This window comes from Taeniopygia guttata, chromosome 27 (assembly GCF_048771995.1).
Source record: "Taeniopygia guttata chromosome 27, bTaeGut7.mat, whole genome shotgun sequence".
NCBI lineage: Eukaryota > Metazoa > Chordata > Aves > Passeriformes > Estrildidae > Taeniopygia > Taeniopygia guttata.
Genome location: NC_133052.1, coordinates 4944699 through 4963862, shown reverse-complemented (window position 1 = coordinate 4963862; position 19164 = coordinate 4944699). Strand labels below are relative to the sequence as shown.

General features: G+C 47.7%; 1 protein-coding gene across 3 annotated transcripts in view; it reads right to left on the bottom strand.

Annotated features, from left to right (window-relative positions):
* Positions 1-18708, bottom strand: part of ASIC2 (acid sensing ion channel subunit 2) — a 417185-nt gene extending 398477 nt beyond the window's left edge. For 2 of the 3 annotated variants that reach the window (XM_072919149.1, XM_072919148.1), the window contains exon 1: positions 17887-18708. In XM_072919149.1, the coding sequence (XP_072775250.1) occupies positions 17887-18450 (564 nt within the window). In that variant the 5' untranslated portion in view covers positions 18451-18708. The remainder of the gene's footprint in view (positions 1-17886) is intronic. The other variant, XM_072919147.1, reaches the window with a different exon arrangement.
* Positions 18709-19164: the final 456 nt, after the last annotated feature.

Sequence of the window (19164 nt, the reverse complement as noted above, 5' to 3'; positions counted from 1 at the left end):
CTGCTGCAGCGCATTCCAGCCCTGCGGGGAGCCGGGCTTTGGAATGGACACAAAATGCATTTGCTCTGCCTTATTTATGGGATAACAGAGCAGGTGCTCTGCTTCACGAGACAAAAATCAGAGTTCCCAGGTGGGTAAAACCGAGCCCAAGTAACTCATTTCTGCAGAGGAAGTTTATTAATATAGTTGAAAAAAAGGTTTTCCCTTTCTCTCTGTGTTGTGTTGGGAGTACTGTTCAGAATGAACCAAACAGATGCTGTCGCTCCCTTTTCTCCTTGCTGCTCAGACACCCCATAAATCAGAGAGAAAATGTTATTATTTTTAAGCAGCAGAGAGGAGAGACCACATTTCTGCTCCATTTTTGTGTGATGTTTAATACAACAGCATCCCAGGGGCTCCCAGATGGGATATGAATATGGATATACAAAAACCCAGCCACATCTAATGCCTTGACTTCAGTCAGATTGGCCATTAGCAGGATCCCAGGGTGTTCTTACCCTCCCTTGCAGTGGAGAAATTGAATAACACTCATGGGTGTTCTCAACATTAACATTAACCTGTAATTCTGGGAAGCTCAGACCAGAGAATGTCTGCAGCTGGGGTGACTTGCACTCATGTTTTGGGCAGATTCTCACTGCAGGCAGCTTGAACACCCTCAAGGGAAGCTGCTGCAGCCTCCACGTGGGATCTTCACCCAGCCCTGGCCAGGGTTAAGCACACAGAGGATTTACACCCCAGAGGACTCAATATTCTTGTCTCCATGCAGACACAGACAGGAGCTGGGTTAATCGAATTCTGAGAACTGACAAGCTGGATATTGAAGTTTCCTCAGGATCAAGAAAGACAGAATTGATACTGTATGACTCCAGGAACTGAGGGGAAAGCTTTCCAGGACATGGCTGTGTTTTTCCAGGTTTCCCAGGCACCCCACCACTCTGCTTAACCCAGGTGAGAAGTGCCTGACTCCCACGATCCAGGTGTTCACCTAACCCATTCCTTGAGCCCAGGACAAGGTTGTTGTCCATGGACTTGGAGATGTCCTTGAACCCTCCTGTTCCTGGCAGCCACCTCACACAATCCCACCACCAAGGGATGATCCTGGTTAAAACCCTGCTGGGTTCTTTATCCCCGTTACTTCAAAATTTTGTCACAAACAATAACAATAAAAAAAAACCTTTCCAACTCCCAGCATCAAGTTATCCATGACCAATTTGTACCATTTGCTCCAAAGCCAGCACCATGATTTGGCTGAAATAGCTCCATTTCCACCCCCAGTCATCATCCCCTTGATGGATTTCTCCAGAATTATCCCAGTCCTTCACTCAGCCTTTGCCAGACTCCCTCAAATAAGCTCAATTCTCATAATCTCCCCTCTAGAAGAGGTGTTTCTTTTCCTTAATCCTCCTCCCAGTCTCATTCTGTACCTGTTCCAGGTTGGATTGAGCTGCTTTGGGGATGAAGTCACTGCCTTTTCCAGTGGCATTAACATCTCCTGAGCTCCAGAAGAGCTTTGTAAAGAGCCTTGGCAAGGTACCACAAATTAAAGCAGCCACTTAATTAAACCTCCCCCTAGTCAGGGCCTCTGCCATATCATCCAGATTTACACAACTGCTCCCAAATCCCCAGCTGCAGAGCACTGGGAGCACTGCCTGTATCCCCTGGGATCCATGTGCAAAACAAACAGGCGGGGATGGAGCATGGTGCAGGTCTTTGCTCACTGATGTTTGAGATCTGTGCTCCAAAATGTTCTTTTTTAATTTTCCATGATCCCAGAATCATGGGGTGGTTTGAGCTGGAAGGGACTTTAAAGCTCTTCTCATTCCCACCCTGTACCATAGGCAGGGACACCTTCCACTGTCCCAGGTGGCTCCAAGCCCTGCTCAACCCAGCTTTGGACACTTCCAGTGATGGAGAGTCCCCAGCCTCCCTGGGAAAACTGTTCCAGGCAGTCCCTGGCTTCCAGGGATGGCCCAGACATTCCCTGCATTGCAGAGTCCACAGCCTTGGCAGAATGGCTGAGGCAAAAAGGCTGAAGGTCAGGCAGTGAAGGTCTGGGAACTCCTGTGGCAGAAGCAGCTCCAGGTTCTCACCTCTAAAATTCTGCCACAGATGGAACTCCACACCAACAGAAACCTCCCCTGTGGAGCTGAGCCCGAGCTGCTCCACGTGGCTCATGCTGGGGAATTTGGTTTCTGAAGAGGAAACCTTCTGCTCTCTGAAGTCTTAAATATTATTGTTCCCTGTTGAGAGTGGCTTAAACAAGGAAAACAGTGATACTTTCCTCACTGGCTCTTTTGCAGCTCTTCTGCAGGCATATAAAAACAATAATGAGTCAGTCAAGCACTTTAAGCAGTCAGGCAATGATAAATGAGACCCACTAAAACCCTTCTGTCTTTGCCAAGGGCACTCTGGATTATACTTGAACCTGTTTTAAACTTAGCACTTAACCTTCTCTTCCACAAAGTTGCCTTTGCATGCAACAACCATGATGGAGCTCAAAATAACATGTCAAAGAAATGGTTCCCTACGAGTAAAAGGAATATTTACTTTACAGTTGGGGCTGGAGTTTAAGCATAGTTTATGTGCTTGCTAAACCTCAGAATTTTAAAGGAATGAGGATATAATTCCATGTTACTAGTAAGGGAGGGAGGAAAGGCATGAACTGCAGCATGAAAGTATTTTTTATGTCAGCTTGGCATGCAAAATGTGGAGAAAGAATATAGATAAGCATTATTTCCAGCAATCATAGAATCACAGAAACACTGAGGGTGGAAAAGCCCTCCAGGATCACCGAGTCCCAGCTGTGCCTGATCCCCACCTTGTCCCCAGCCCAGAGCCCTGAGTGCCACCTCCAGGTGTTCCTGGGACACCTCCAGGGATGGGCACTCCAAACCTCCCTGGGCAGCCCCTACCAAGGCCTGACACCCTTTCCATGGGGAAATTCCTGCTGGTGCCCACCCTGAGCCTGCCCTGGCCCAGCCTGGGGCCGTTCCCTCTCCTCCTGTCCCTGTTCCCTGGAGCAGAGCCCGACCCCCCGGCTGTCCCCTCCTGGCAGGGGCTGTGCAGAGCCAGAAGGGCCCCCTGAGCCTCCTTTGCTCCAGGCTGAGCCCCTTCCCAGCTCCCTCAGCCCCTTCCAGCTCCCTCAGCTCCTTCCCAGCTCCCTCAGCCCCTTCCAGCTCCCTCAGCCCCTTCCCAGCTCCCTCAGCCCCTCCTGGTGCCTGGAAGGAATGGGCTGGCCATGCCAGTGTGGCCCCTTGCCAATGTCCTCTGCTGCTCCTGTTTGCCTCCCTGCATCCCCACCCCAATCCTCACCAGCCCAGGCACTGCTCCCAACCATTCCCTTTCCTCCAGCCCTTTCTCCCTCTCCAAGTACACTGGGAGGGCAGAAAACCCCAATTTCCAGACACTCAGCTCAGGAGCAGCACACCAAACCTCTGTTGTGGGGATGTCCAGCTGGATCTCAGAATCAGGGAATTGTTAAGGTTAGAAAACACATCTGAGATCACGAAGTCCAGCCCACAGCACCACCACCATGGTCACTGTTAACCCTGTCCTCAAGTGCCACATCCATAACTTTTTGAGCGCTTCCAGGGGCAGTTGGTGAGTATCCTCCCCTGCCCTGCCTTAGATCCAATGCTTAACAACCTTTTCAGTGAATAAATTTTCCCTAATTTTCCCTAATATTCAACCTAAACTTCCCTTGGAGCTACTTGATGTTGGTTTATCTCTTCCCCTTGATATTTTAGGAATGTGAGATTCCCTGTGAGTAGCAAAGATCATATGCCTAAAACTGGGATTTACTGCATCACTGTTTCAAGAGGTGATAAAAACTCATCATCTGCATCTTTGAATCATCATCATCTTTAATAATCAGGTGCCCTTGACTGACAAATACCCCGTGGGTGAGAGTAGGGGAGAACCCTGGTGCACACCAAAAGCTGGAATATCACACACCTCGATGTGCCTGGACTGAAAGAGGAGAGGAATTACCCCAGGTGAGAAGCATGCAGGGAGATGGAGCTGCTTGGGCACAGCTGGGAGGAGGGGTGAACCAAAGGGTTTCTCAGCGCTAAAGCCACAATGCTGGTTTTGTTGGATTTAATGAAAATGTGTCTTTTTTGAAAGACAAGTGGGATTACAAGAACATACTTGACTCAGACACTTATTTCTCCTCCTGACAGAAAAAAAAAACAAAAAAACAAACAAACAAAACCAAAACAAACCATGGATATACGAGAATACACAAAGGGCTCACAGTAACTGTGTTTACAACTGACAGCTCTTTCCCACGTTTCAGTATTACTTTGCAAATGGGGACTGTACCAACCTGCCTTATTTACAGCAGAATAAATGCACACCACATTTCCCTGCCCCTGGTAACTGAACTGTCCTTCCTTGATCTCCGGAAATAGTTTGTCACATGAATTTACCTGTGGTAACTGTGCTGTAACACCTGGTGTTAGATGGGTTTGAAACGTGGGAGGAAAATATGCTACAGTTAATTGTTCCAACCAACAGCCACGGGCACCCTCAAAGGAGGAGTGATTTAGGCTCAGAAATACCCATCAACATTTAAGAGCATTCCGAGGTGGAAGGGAGGTGGGGAAGCTTTACCTCAGGATGCTGTTCAGCCTGCAGGCACTTGCAGAAGCTCTCTGGGGTTTGCAGAGCTGCAGTAGCTGTTCAGTAGGTGTTCAGGTACTCTGTGTACCTGGGTTGCAAATGCAGTAAGAAAGGCTTTCAAAGTGCTTCTTGAGTGGAGACATTTGTAGAAAAATCTGTTTGGTTTCAATTCCTTCCAACCAGGAATGATGGATTTTCTCATGTCAGTACAAAATCACAGCCCATGTCATTCTCTGAAGCAGTTTAAAGCAATTCCCCTCCCTTAGTTAAAGTTTAATTAATTTTAATAATAAATGTTTAATAGCAAACATAAACCAGAAAAGCAGTGCTTGGCCCGAGGAGATGACAGTTTTATTGCCACTCCAAAGAGTGGAGTGAGAGGTTTGGATTGTCTGGGGGCTGTGGAGGCTCCGAGCTGAGCAGGATTTCCCACCACGGACCTGAGGAGCAGGATGCAAAGCTGAGGTCACTCCAGGCATTCAGAGTCCTGCAGTGCACCTGCAGCACCGTGGGCCTACTCCCAGTGCTGGAATTATTCAGAATTTGAAAGGGAAGAATGAACAAAGCTCGTGTTCCTGTTCTTTTCTAACCTCTCCCTGCTCTGTCCCAGGTTCCTTGCAGCAGCATCAGGAGGAACCAGGAGGAGCTAACCTGCACAGCAGGACCTGCCTTCACATGCACAGCTCCCCTGGGATGCTGCCCCGTGTCCCATCGGGAGCACAGCTCTCTGAGCCTGCTCTGAGCTTGCTTTTGCTGCCAGAGAAGCGTCAGCTGTCTCACTATGGCCAGTCTGCTCCTGGAGAAAGTGGGGCACATGTGTTTGTTGGCCAGCCAGTCCCTGTCAGACACAATGTAAAACATTAGCACTGACCCTGGTTTCCTCCCTGGGCTCCAGTTTGGGTCTCTCCCAGCTGCCAGCTGCCAGCTTTTGTAAACTCGTAGAAATCACATGGTTTTGAGACTTCTCCTCTTCTTTCAAATGGAGGAAAGCTGCAGAAACCTCATCTTACCAGGAAATAAGCTTAAACTCATCTCCAGAAAGCTCAGAGGTTGGGCTGTCAGAAGCATCTTGCTCTGAACTGCCCTTTGAAATAGGGGACTCATTTGAAAGAAGTAAATTAAATCTCTCTATTCAGGGAAAGCCAGACATGAATATGTAACTCAGGGTTCTCCCTCACTAACCTCAGATGACACCAGGGTTTGCCTCAAAACCCCTATAAAATAGAAAATGGGTGCAATGGAACCTGCTGACCTACAAGAGCAAGATACAGAGGCAGCACATGGTGAAAAGTTCCCCAGCTCTGCATTACTTTTTCCATTACTTAATTCTTAACCAGATGATCCATTTAATGAGGCATGCCAGGGTTTCAATTATTTATTTTGCACCAAGATTTTTATTTTAATTAATTTCATGGAAAATAGAAATTCTTTAAGACAAAAAGCTTTAATTTTTCACATGGAAAATCTCAGGATAGACTTGGGCATTTTCCTGGTATCATTCATAAACACCATAGAAAAAGCCTCTTGACCTGTTTTTCCCTGGAGAGATGCAGATGTACAGAGACAGCATCACAAGACTGACCTCTGAGGGTCTTTTTGTTCTACCACGAGATAATGAGAATTATTTTTGCAGAGATGGATGCAGTTGTGGGGGCTAACAGAGGGATCTCACCCTCATTAACGGCTTTAGGAGGCAAACTCTACTGGGGTTCTATAAACTGGGACTGGAACTTGTCTCTTCCCACAGCTCGTCCTGAGCTGCCATGTACATCCCGGCACTCCTCTCTCCATGCCTGTCCTGGAATTACTGGGGGACTTGTTTGGATTGGTGTGGATCAGCTCCAAAGTCCTGTCACACCTGATGGAAACAAACGCATTTGTTATTCATGTGGAAGTCACATGCATTTCAGGAGATGCTTCATCATAATTAAGCATTAGTTAATGGCTATTTAGAGTGATCCTGCAGCATCTGCAGAAAGGATGGTGGTTTCAGCATCTGAGGCCAGGGTAGAGGATGAAAAATGAAGTTCAATCAACAAGGATCAATCTTGACATCCAGCACAGCAGCTCCTTCCCCCCAGCATGATCTCCCCACCCTGGTCATGCTATCCATGGAAACTGTTCCCATCTTTTACATAAAGATTGGTTTAGATGGAAACATTGTTTGAGAAGTTTTCTCAAAGCCTTATGGGAAACCCTGCCACTTTACATTAAAAAAAAAATGAAATCCCCAAACAGTAAATGCTTCAAAGGAAGAAATTAATATATCAGAGTTGTGTGACTGCTGTACCCCGCCCCCCCCAGCAGCTCCTGAGCTGAAGAGGACACAACTTGTTATGTTTTGTGCGATCCCAATCCCCACCCCAACCCTAATCCCAGCAGTATATCCAGAGGAATGCACCAGTATGATGAAGACAGACTGTACTCTGAGCAGAATTCCGGTTCACCTATTCACAGAAACACCAAGAAATCTGGTGGCGAATATCAGCTCCTATCCAAGGTCCTCTTCAGCTGAACCATGCCATTACAGATGCCTGAGTCCCCCGCATCTCCCAAAACATAATTCCATCCCCCATTCCAGGTTGAACTGACACCTCTCAAACATCCTGGTTCAGCTGTCACAGGTCCCACTGGAGAACTGCTGAGGAGTTCACAGCTAGCTCTGCTGACACCCCTTCACACATGACAGAGCCACGAGCTGCTCTCCCAAAGCCCTGCAGGAGGCCCTAGAAGGGATGGAGAGACTTTCCTGGACGTCTCAGGATTCACGTTCCATTTCAGTGCCAGGAAGCAGTGGAGTGTGGTGTTGGAAGTTTATATAATCGAGGGTTAAGCTTCTATTAATTCCTCCCACTGCTCATTAACTCTCCTCTGCAATTAATTTAGTCCTGCCTATGGCAGCTGCAGTGATGTTTGCTGGGCTGTCATTGAGCAACCTCATGTGAATCCTGTCTTCTCCTATCCTCCTGCTGTTCCAGAGCTCCAGCTCTTCATTTTCTACTGAGCTGGGAGAACTCTCCTGGCCCGGAGCCCTTAAATTACCCCTCTCACAGTACCACAGCTGAATCACCAGAGAGCGTTTGCTGGAGTTTATTTATTCTCTTCTCCTGGCCTAAGATTAGTGTCCCTCAAACCTTGGGGTGAACCAAAAGCTTGAATCGCTGTTATGGGATGGTATTCACTGTTTGGTTTGGGTTTCAGCCCCTTTAATAGAGGGAAATTTTTGCACGACTCCACTGCATGAGCATGGGACTTCAGAGAGCCTGAAAAACACTAATGGAACGAGAAACCAAAAAATGTCTAAATGGGTTACTTTGATTTTCTTCTTCCAATAATGAAAAAACCTTTAAAAAGCAAAATAAGTTTTAATAATTTTTAGTTTAAATTTAATTTTTAATTACTTTAATTTCATGCCCATCTTCATATTACATTTATATATGAGCCTTTATCACCACTGAAACAGCATCATGAAAACTCAATAGAGCAGCTGAAACTTGTTCCCACTAAAGTTTCCAAAATTTTTGGACCTCCAGTCATTTAGTTTAGGAGTCTGGGTTTTGGTTTGGGATTCTTTTCATATGGGCAAGGTGGACAGACTCATCACTATCAGTTTTCCACAGGAAAAACTCCAATTCCCAAGAAACACTGGAAGTGAGATCTGGGCAACCTTTGGACTGACTGAAAGGGAAGCCTACAGACCTGGAACGAGACCAGAGCCTGTAATCCCCTTCTCATGGAAGGTTAGACCAATGTGGGGGAGTACCTGAGGAGGAGATGAAATTTCACTCAGTCTTTTTCACTTCTGATTTTCTTTCCAAATTTCAATCTCTGAGGAAATCACGAGGCAGAACTAGCTCCTCTGACAGCAGCAGACAACTGAGCAGCTCCTCTTGCACATGAAAATTCCTGATGGCCCCATTCCTCCTTTCATCCATCTCACCCTGGGCAAATATATGTGCATTTTCCATTACCTTTCACTCCTTCACTTCAGTTCCTTGCCTTAACAGACAGGCTTAATCCTTCCTTCCAAGGCACAACAGCAACAAATGATCAAAACAATTCAGCTTTTCTTCTAGTAATGGCATGTGCTTAGTTGTAAATATTCATGGCTGGGTGGAAATTGGTTCTTGATGGCCCTGAGCACACTGGTGTCAGTCCTGCCGAATTTACTCTCAGTATATTCTACCTTCAAGGGCGATTTTGTTTTCCTGGTACAGGTCTCATACATTAATCCATGGCAGATGGAGTCAGACATGACCACCTCATCTACCTCATTTTCCCTCTTAATTTGTTGAGCTTCTGGGGCCTGAGAGGTTTCCTCACAGATTTCCATAGGTCGGAAAGTCCCAACAAGCTTCTACAGGACCATTCTGTCCTCTACACTAATCCCTCTACAAAGTTAACCTGTTAAGGCTTTTCATCATGACCTCTCAGCAGATGCAGCTGTCAAAATAGACACTGACTTTCACAACCTTCACATTTAGCCACACATCACCATTTCCTCCCTCATGAAAATCTGAGTCCTCCCCACTCCCAGCCCTGCCATAGCTGTCATCACTTTGTAAGAAAGAAAGTTTTCCATGGGTTTGTTTTCCCAAAGAGCTCTTCCTACAGAACACTGCAGGGTCTCACCAGCCCAGTAAGCAAAATGCTTTTTGTATTTTTGAGTCCCATATAAAGTTGGTGTAGCTGTGGCAGCAACACAATCCCCTGACACCCTGCTCACGCCGCCTTATCACAATAGCTTATCACATTTACTGGTCTCACCCTGAGCATGCCAATGGATGCATGGCCAACCTGAGCCTGGATGGCATCCAGGCATAAATCCTGTGACAAATGCCTTTGGGAAGGCATGTGAGGGACTCCAGATCCTGCCAGAGGAGATGGAAATGCCTAGCATGATCTCCCCATCCTGCCACTCCTTGGGAGCTGCCAAACACAGTTTTTGTCAGCAGGACCTTAGTGATGAATCTGAGGGGTTTTTTTCATCACCACTGTCTGCTTCTAAAGCAAATAGGGATAGTTTCAGGAAATGGGAAAAGACAGGGGTTTGCTCAGAGAAACTGTGGTGGACTCATTATGGAATCACAGCTGTGAATGCCTCAATGCTCAGTGCAGACAGAGCTGTCAGCAACTCTGCATTTTAGGGCAATTTTTGTCCTTAGGTCAGTAATGCAAACTTGTGCACAGAGTTCACAGAGAGGAAGACGATTGTCTTCTCAAACTGGCTTTCATTTCTCAAGAAGGATGAGGGTGAACTGAGCATAAGAGCAGGTCAGAGATGGGCAGAGCTCCTTAGGGTTTCCATCACTGTTGGTGACATGAACAATAGGATTGAGGGCATCCTCAGCAAGCTTGATGACCCCAGGCTGTGTGACACGCTGAAGGGAAGGGATGGGATTCAGTGGGATAGGCTGGAGAGGTGGGAATGTGTGACCCTCACAAACTCCATCAAGGCCAAGTGCAAGGTCCTGCAAGGCTGTTCAGCCTGGAGAAGAGAAGCTCCGGGGAAACTGATCTCCTTTAGAGCCCCTTCCAGTGCCTAAAGGCATCCAAGAGAGATGGAGACACTTTGGAAAAGGGCATGTAGGGACAGGACAAAGGGGAATGGCTTTAAACTAAAGGAGAGCAGGTTTGGATAAGATATTAGGAAAATATGCTTCCCTGGGAGGGTGGGGAGGCCCTGGCACAGGATGCCCAAAGAACCTGTGGCTGCCCCTGGATCTCTGGAATCATCCAAGGCCAGGCTGAATGGGGCTTGGAGCAGCCTGGGGTAGTGAAAGGTGCCCATGGCAGATGATTTAAAGGTCCTTTCCAACCCAAACCATTCCAGGGTTCTATGAAAAAAATAGATGCTCCAAAAATAGCAAAAGGATTTAAGACCGAGCAGGTCTTCACCTGCTTTCTGTTATAGAATCAAAATTCAGCTTGGAAGGGACCTCAAGAGGTCAGAGGTCCTCACTAAAGTCACACCTGTTTTCCTTTTTTATCAAGTGGGAATTTCTCCAGTTTAACTTCACAACAACTGATTTAGATTTTTACCCATTTCTGTGGATCATGGACCTGGTGCTCAGAACCTCTTAGGGAGGGTGTAGAGTAAACCCACAGCAGCCATACCATGATTTTTCCCAGGGTATCACTGCATCTGCTGAGATAGACACAACAATTCCTCAAGAGGTGACATCTGGGAGGTTGCTTATTATCTGCCAAGAAGACTCCAAGGGACATTTGCATGCGGGGGTATACACAAGCTATGTTGTTCTCCTTTACCTCTCCAGCTGGAAACCATGCTGGGTTTTTTTATAAATTCCTTGTCTTTCCTGGCCTTTACTTCTAGCTTTGGACACGACTAGACTAAGTCTGGCTCCTGTAGCGAGAGCACAAATACATATGAACGCTTCCTGTGGTCTCACCCTCCACCCACTGCAGACAGAAAACTGTACCCAGGAGAACTCATCCAAGGCCAGTTGTCAGGGAGACCCTGTGACATGAACTGTGTTAGTCACAGGGAGCCACAGGCGAAGGAGGCACCAGGACACGGTGCCCGATGGTTATCAGATTTGTTCTCTGTTGTTGACAACCTTGGCTCTCCACTGCTTTGGGCACTTCAGTTCTCAGTGTCTGTCCAGGAGAAATGAGCTGAAGCACAAGCTGCACTCAGAGGTATTTCCAACACTAAGAAAAGTCTCACACAATTCCCAGGACAATTCTGATAAAGCCTGCCAGCCCTCAAACATCTCCTCTATCCTTGGAACTCCAATGACACCCTTCTTGCTCAGCACTTCTTCCCCATCCCAAGGGTGGATTTGCATTTTGCTCCAGCTCCAGCTGCTATTTGGAGTGCAAATCCCCAGGCAGGTGGGGTGTGGAGGATGGAGGAGCTCTCTTTTGGACTCCTGATAAATAACAAATGGGAATCACTCAGAAGTGAGGAGTGGTTCTTGCTCTCCTCCAAACCAAGTGCCAGCTGCTCCAGCAAGAGAAGCTGAGCCCACATCTGGCTTTTACACACACAGACTCTTTGTCCTTCCTCTCCCAGGGCCTTCCCCGTGCCTCATCTCTGTCGTCATCCACCCCCCTCTGCTCTCCAGCCTGCTGTGACACTTTGGCTGTGCCTGTTCCTGACATTTCCCACTTGTTTAAATTATTCCCCATCCCAAAGCCTAAGTGAGGAAGGGCAGCATGCCTGGCTAAAAACAGCTCAAAATACATCCAAACACAGCCCTTTTCAAAGATCATTAAGGAGGACTGTCACTGTTCTGGTCAGGTTTGCAGTCAGATCATCATCCCAAATGTGGAGCACCAATGTCCCAAGTTAACAACCTGCAGCCCATTTCTGCATTTTCTCTCCTTTGGAGTTGTTTCACCCAGTGTTTATATTTCTAGTATGTCATGGTTTGATATTGGCCAAATGCCAGGTATCCATGAAAGTCATTTGCTTACCCAACTGCTACAGTTGGGCAGAGGAGAGGGAGAAAAAAAAAAAAAGAATTAACAAAGGTTCATGAATTGAGGTAAGCACTGGAAGAAAAACAGTCTAAGGGAAAAACATGTTTAAATTTAAAGGTATAAAGCAAATTTATTATTCACAGAGTCAGAGGAGGATAATGAGAAGTAAAATAAGCCCCTAAACCACCTTTTTCACTCCCAGCCCCTCTCTCCTTCCCACCACCCTTCTTCTCTCCCCGCCCAGGGCTGCTGCTGTCTTTTATATGGTACATTACGTGTTACATGGGTACAGTTTTTCCCCAGTGCCTATTACCTATATTAAATGGTGCTTTTCTATCTTTTATATGGTACATCACATGTTACATGTTTACAGTTTGTCCCCAATGCCCATTACCTATATTAAATGGTGCTTTTCTATCTTTTATATGGTACATTACGTGTTACATGGGTACAGTTTGTCCCCAATGCCTATTACCTATATTAAATGGTGCTTTTCTACTCTAAACCAATCTGTGAGTGCCAACATCACCAAGAACATGGAGGTAAGGAAGAAGAAAGAGGAGGAACAGGACCAGCCTACATTCCTCCATCTTAAAACCTCTCACCCCCATGTACAAAGTAAAAACCCCCTGTACAAGTGCTAAAACCCCCCCTGTACAGCACTCAAAAATTCTTCCCTCTACTTTGTAACTACTTCTACTCTAATATCTAAACTTTTGTGACTCCTTGTTCCACCTGCAAGGTTGGTAACTCATTCCATGGCTCAAACCCAAAATCACAGCTGTTTCCAGCTGCCTGCCAGGGTGTAAAATGCTTCTGACCTGGGCCTGGAACCTCCAAAAATGTCTGAGGGACATTTTGAGTTCCAACACTGTGCCGCCCCTGGGGAAAAACTGGCAGGTGCTGTTTTGATTTCCTTCTTAACTGTGCTATCACAGAGGTGTTACCAACCTCTCAACTGGGCCAGCAGCATGTCCATCTTCAGAGCCATTGGAGACTGGCTCTGTCACACAAGGTGGAAGTTTCTATCAGCTTCTCACAGAAGCTACTCCTGTGGCCCCCTGCTACCAAAAACCAGGCTGTGCCAAACCAACACACAGTATTAAAAGATTTAAAATTGGATTTGCCATGGGAAAGCCCCACTGAAGCTCCACAGCTTTCATTAGATTTTAACTCTATTAACCATTCTAACCCAGGAATGAGTTTTCATGAGCATTAATCCCAACTGGCATCCATCCATGAAACTTCCTGCAAAATATAAAATATTATCCTACCATTTTTTAATAAATAAAGGAAATACAAACACCATCAGTGTAACAGGGAACTACCACACTCATAAATCCTTACGAGACAGAGAAATTTAATCTAGGAAACCACTGGATGGAATGAGGGTCTGCACTTCCCAAGGGCAGCGTTTGCCAGATACCTGAGCCAGGAGCAATCCACCTCCTTTTAGACATCCAGGGAGCCACCACTAGCAGCAAAATTATAACACTGCTCTCCCTCTGTGCCTGTGCCCACACCCAGACCCTCAGCAGCACCAGCAAAACTGAGATATTCCAGTGCAGACTGGGAAGGCTCCACAGAGACCTACTGGATTTCCTATGGGATTTCCTGCTGGAAGAACGGCCTGTTTCTGTAAATTTATCACTGAATTGCTCATCTCATTATTGCACATCTCATAACGGCATCTCAGATTCTGGAGCAAACTTTGGAAAAAGTTGTGACTCTCCTGAAAAATTGTTAAATAAGAAATGTAATGTTTTTCTGAATCAAGTATGCACTATCCTGACTTTTTTTCTTGAAGAAAGTGAAAGATGTATAACAGATGAGAATGGATTAGTTAGTCTAAAAAGCCAAAGCTGTTCACTAAACATTGGCCTGACAGATACACTAGAAAGAAGGGCAGAAAAAAATATGTATAGAGAAAGCCAGACAAATTGACAGAAATTTGTGTCTTAAAATAGCAGTATTCACATGAGACACACTTCATTATGTGGACCCTGTAAGTCAGAAGAATGTGTATTGAAAATAAATGAATTCTATCCTTCAATTGTCATGACCACTGGCAATAAATAGACACCTGATGAGGCAGAGCAGGCACAAGAGAAAAGTTTGTGGTAGCTGGAATGATTGGACGTATGAGGAAGCACAGCCCAACTCTGCTTTTAGCCAATGACCCAAATGAGGAATGCAGAACCACCCAGAAACCCAGAACAGCTCCCAGAGCCATGGCCTGTGCTGGTCAGGGCTGTGCTGCTGGAGAGCATTTCTCAGCAAGGAGGGACTGAGGGATCCCATTCCCCTGCTGCTCACATTCCCAGGATCCACTTCCAGCATCCCATCTCTCACTCCATGTTTGCCCCATGGGCTGAAAGGGTTTTCAGAGGTTTTCTTCCCGTTGCCCCCCATATTTGCTGGGCCACACACAAAATCCTCCTGCAAGTGTCCCCTTCAACTGCCCAGCATCATCCCAGGCTGGAACAGTGAAGGCCACAGGCCACACCAGTAGCCCTGGGAAAATGGGTTTGCCCCACACAGCCACAGGGACTCCCAGAACATCCCAGTGGTGTGGAGAGAGCTGAGGAGCCCAAGCTCAGCAGCAGTGGGATGGAAGACCTTGATGTCACATCGAGCAGCAGGAGCACAGCTCCTTCAGGTAAATGCCATCTGCGAGGTCAGTTCCAACCAGGACTGCCTGGGGGGAGCAATGCAGAAAACAAGGAGGGGATTTCCTTGGCTGCTGCTATACAGACTTTCCTCCTCCACATGCTCCAAGGGAATGGCTTTGCTAAAGCATGTTCTGCCAATTTTCTCTTCTTCACTGGCTTTGCCTACAGCAGAGCTCTGCATTATCTTCTCTGCTGTTCTGTGTGTGGCAATGCCAGTGCAGGATCAGCACATCCTGCTAAAACTCGGCTGTTCCCTTTGGGGTATTTCTGCAAAAAAGCTGTGGTTATCACTCCAGTGAGCAGACCTTAATATGGGAAATGTTGTCTGAGAGGTATTAGGGGGAGAAGGAACAGGAAGTGTAGGGAGAACACAGCTCAAGTCCTGTTAATAAAGCAGTGACAGAGGATTTAAGCAGGGCAGTGGAGGAGGAAGGAGGATAAAGTTAAGTGTTTTCAAAGTGCCAAGATGCTGCCGTTTCAGCTCCTGCTCTCCATGCAGCAGCAGCAGCAGCACTGTGGGTTTATTCGAGGACACCCTGCACACAAAACCCCCATGCACCAGAGGACAGGGCTGACCAGAGGCAGCTCAGCACTGACTCCTCCAGCAGCGCCTCATTGCAGAGTTCCTGTTTGGGGCAGCCCTCTGCTGCAAAGCTCCTGCCTCCTCTGCTCTCAGCTGCCAGAATTTGGGGAGTGTATATAAAACCCTCATAGTTCTTCACCCTGATGACATATTGCAGAACTGCCCTGGGATTTACACCCTGTTTCCCTTCAGGAAACAAATCAAGTTTCAGTGATGTCTCTTCTCCAGCGGGTACTGCAGCAGGATGGATGTGCTGTCATTGAGCCCATGTGCAGCTGCAACAGGTTGGTGGTGATTAAATGCAAAATTCATCCAGGACATGAGGTTCTGATTCAGCCTGGAGGCAGCTCACAGACCTTTACAGCATTCTCCCTGTGGAAACACCTACTCATCCTTCAAACAGACACTTTTTCCTGCCTTTTATCTGAGAGGTAAAATCTGGAAGAAAAACAGGGTTGTTGAGTGCTACTTCCTGGATTTCCATAGCCTGGGGGATTACCTGGAGTCAATGAGATTGAAGCCTGCCTCTGTGAGGCGCGATGTTGCCTTCTGGCTCAGGTAGGAACTGCTTTGCAGAAGCAGAATGGGCTGAAGTATAGCACTCAATCTCTCACTTTGACAAGGGCAAGCACTGTCAGTCCGTAATATCCTGTCTTTTTCTAGCTTGCCCTGATCTGTTTTAACAGAGCATTTATTTGGCAGATGGGGAATGTTTGTCTTGAACTACAGTATCCCCCATGTGAAATAAAAATTAAAATCATTGTTTCAGAAGCAATTCTCTCAAAAACTCAATAGCTACAGGTGACACCATGCTGGGTCCCAGGGGGGCTGCCAAGAGCTCCTGTCTTCTGCTTTTTAAAGTACTTTTTTAACCCTGCCAGGTGCTTTGAAACTGCTGGTTGCTCCCTGGCTTTGAGGTTTTTACTTTTGGCTAGTTCTTATTTCATTCTTGGCAAGTCCACAGGCAGAATAGCTCCCACTCCCCTCACTCCCCTCACTCCAGTCCAAGAGAGGTCTGTCCATCCTCGTGGGATCTGACCTCACTTCCTGACCCTTCTGTCCCCTGGACTGTTGCATCTGTTTCTCCCTTTTTATCCCATTCTCCAGGCTTGCTCATGCATGGCTTTACCTCAGCAAGCTCCTCTCCTTGGAACTTGGTTGATGCCTTCCTACAACTTGGATGACCCAACCCCTGCTCAGACCTGCCCAGGGAGCAGAAACAAGGGAACGTTTTGCCTGAATATCCAGTTTAAAAATAGACACAGCATCCGAGATATGCACAGGTAATAACTGAGGCATGAAATTCTATGTTCCTGCTCAGAGGTGTAAAGCAAGCACAGTCCAGGAGATGACAATGACTTTGAAGCTGGAGTCAGTTGGACTCATTTGTTTAGAGATTCAACGCAGCACAGACAGAAAATATTCCCTTCTCCCAAAACCAAAGATTCTGCTGATGAGCCAAGGGATCACAAAACCTGCCCAGGACCTGCTCTCTGCAGGACATACCATAATTAGCAGAACAAGCAGAAGCAGTCCCAAGAAATAACCACCTGAAACCTGTAACATTCCTGACTCCAGGATCACAGAGCCAAGGCACTGCCCAGCACGGCCTGAGAGCACAGTGAGACTTAGGCCAGACCCCAGCATCCCCCAGCTCAGCCAGGATGGGGCTCAGCCCCCTCTGCAGCCCCCTGCCCCGTCCCCTCACCTGCTCCAGCAGCACAGAGGGGCAACACTTCATCCAGACAACCTCCTAGTCATTTTTATTTTACACTGACACATTGACCACCATAGCACCCAGGCCAGCCTGCATTGCCACCAGGGTGCCAGCCAGAAGCTGGAAACTCAGCAGCAGCTACTTCCCTCGGGATGCTCAAGTACCCAGCTCACTCCACCTCCCCCACCCCACATCTCAGAGCAGACGGGATCAGAGCTCAGCCTCTCAGTTGCTTTTTCTCTCCTTCTCTTTCTCCTGCTCTAACACAGCACAGGAAGGACAGCAACAGATACCCAGCTGCTACCCACACTATGCAGCAAACCAGGATTTATGAGCCATGAACACCAGGAACAAGAAGAAAAATTTCCCCTTCCAGAGTTCCAGAAACGCTGCAAACACCTGGAGAAATTCAGCTGGACACTGCTCAGACCAGCCCCAAGCACCTGCCCTTCTTGTTGGCTCTGTCTAGCCCTCTCTGCTTCCTTCAGCTGCTGACATCCACTGGCCTGGCAAGAGACCCTCAGGCCCCCTGTGATGCTCAGCAGCATCCATCGAACCCTGAGCAAACACTGAGAGCCCTGGGCCTCACGCAGATGTAGGCTGGACCTGCTACAAACTCTTTGCAGGTCTGGCCCCACAAAAACCCCATTAGGACTCCAACAAACAAACTTCAGCTCAACAGGCTTCCTCCTGCTCCTCCTCTGCCACGCCAGAGCCTGGCAGCCACCATCTCACCACACCGGACCCACACAGCTTGGCCAGTGACCTCCAGGGCTGTCCTGGTCCTGCAACACCACGGTCCACATGCCCAGAGAAGAGAAAAGCAGAGTGTTCATACTCACAGTTTTGAAGTCCTTGTGGTTGCACTCCTGGCCTCTGAACTTGCAGTACAGCATCATATCCTTCAGGTCATGGCCAACCCGTGCCAGGAACTCTTGCATGCTAAAAACTTTGGGTTTATACTGCTTAAAGTTGGCCTTTTCTTGGAGGGTGGCTAAGACAGCAGGGTCAGCCAGGTGAGGGTTGGGGATCTGCAGGTTGACATCCAGCAGAGACAGGAGCTCCCCAGCATGGTACAGGTCGTTGGTGGTGAGCCGGGAGAAGCGGAACTCGTTGAGGTTACAGATGGTGACAGCGGGAAACACCAGGCTGTTTGCCACCACCTCGTCCACTTTGGTCACATGCTGGTAGGAGAAGTAAAAGGCCACCCTGTCTGAGCTCTCCACCAGGAGCAGACCCAGCGAGCCCACAAAGGCCAAGGTCCAGAGCAGGCGCCGGATGGTGACCGGCCCGTAGACAAAGACATGACGGATCCCATGGAGCGTGGTGGTGTTGGCAAAAATCTGGATGCTGGAAGGCTGCAGGCTGTCCATGCTGCCCTCGCTGGTGCTGTCCTTCAGATCCATAGTTCATTTAAATCCTGGTCCTGCTTTTTGGGTCAGTCTGGAGGCAGAATTGGGATCTGGATCTCTCCCTCTCCTCTCCAAAGTAATTAAACCCTTTCAGGAGCAGCCGAAGGAAGCAGAGTGAGACCAGCTGCTGCGAGTTTATCCCACAAGCTCAGCAGTAGCTTCGTCAGGATAAATATTTATATAAAATCCATTCAAACTCTTGCTCTTGATTTCCTCGGTGCGATAAGGAGGGCTGGTTTTATTTAGGGAGACACCAAGGTGATGTGGAAGAGATGTGGGTGGGCAGCGAAAGCTGAGCCAATGGCAATAAAGTCCTCCCCCTGCGCACACACACACACACACACACACACACAAAAGCACACACACAAGCACGCACACACACACACACACACACACAGAGAGACAGACATACACAAGCACACACGCGCCGAGGGGAGCTGAGATGCTGAGATTAAGCGAGCGAGCCTAAAACAAGCGGAGGCAGCTCGCAGGCTGGTAACTAGTGCGGAAAGCCGAGGATGCTGCTTCCCCCATGTCTCCAGCCCGACCGGGAGATGCTCCCCGAACTCTGGGGATGCGATTGCAGGATTTAGGCATCTCTCCTCCCCCTCCACCTCTCCATTTTGGGCAGAAAACACCACCCCGAAACCCGAGCCTGTGCTGTCGGTGTGATTTGCAAGGGAAATGTGAGCAGCTAATTCAGCGGGA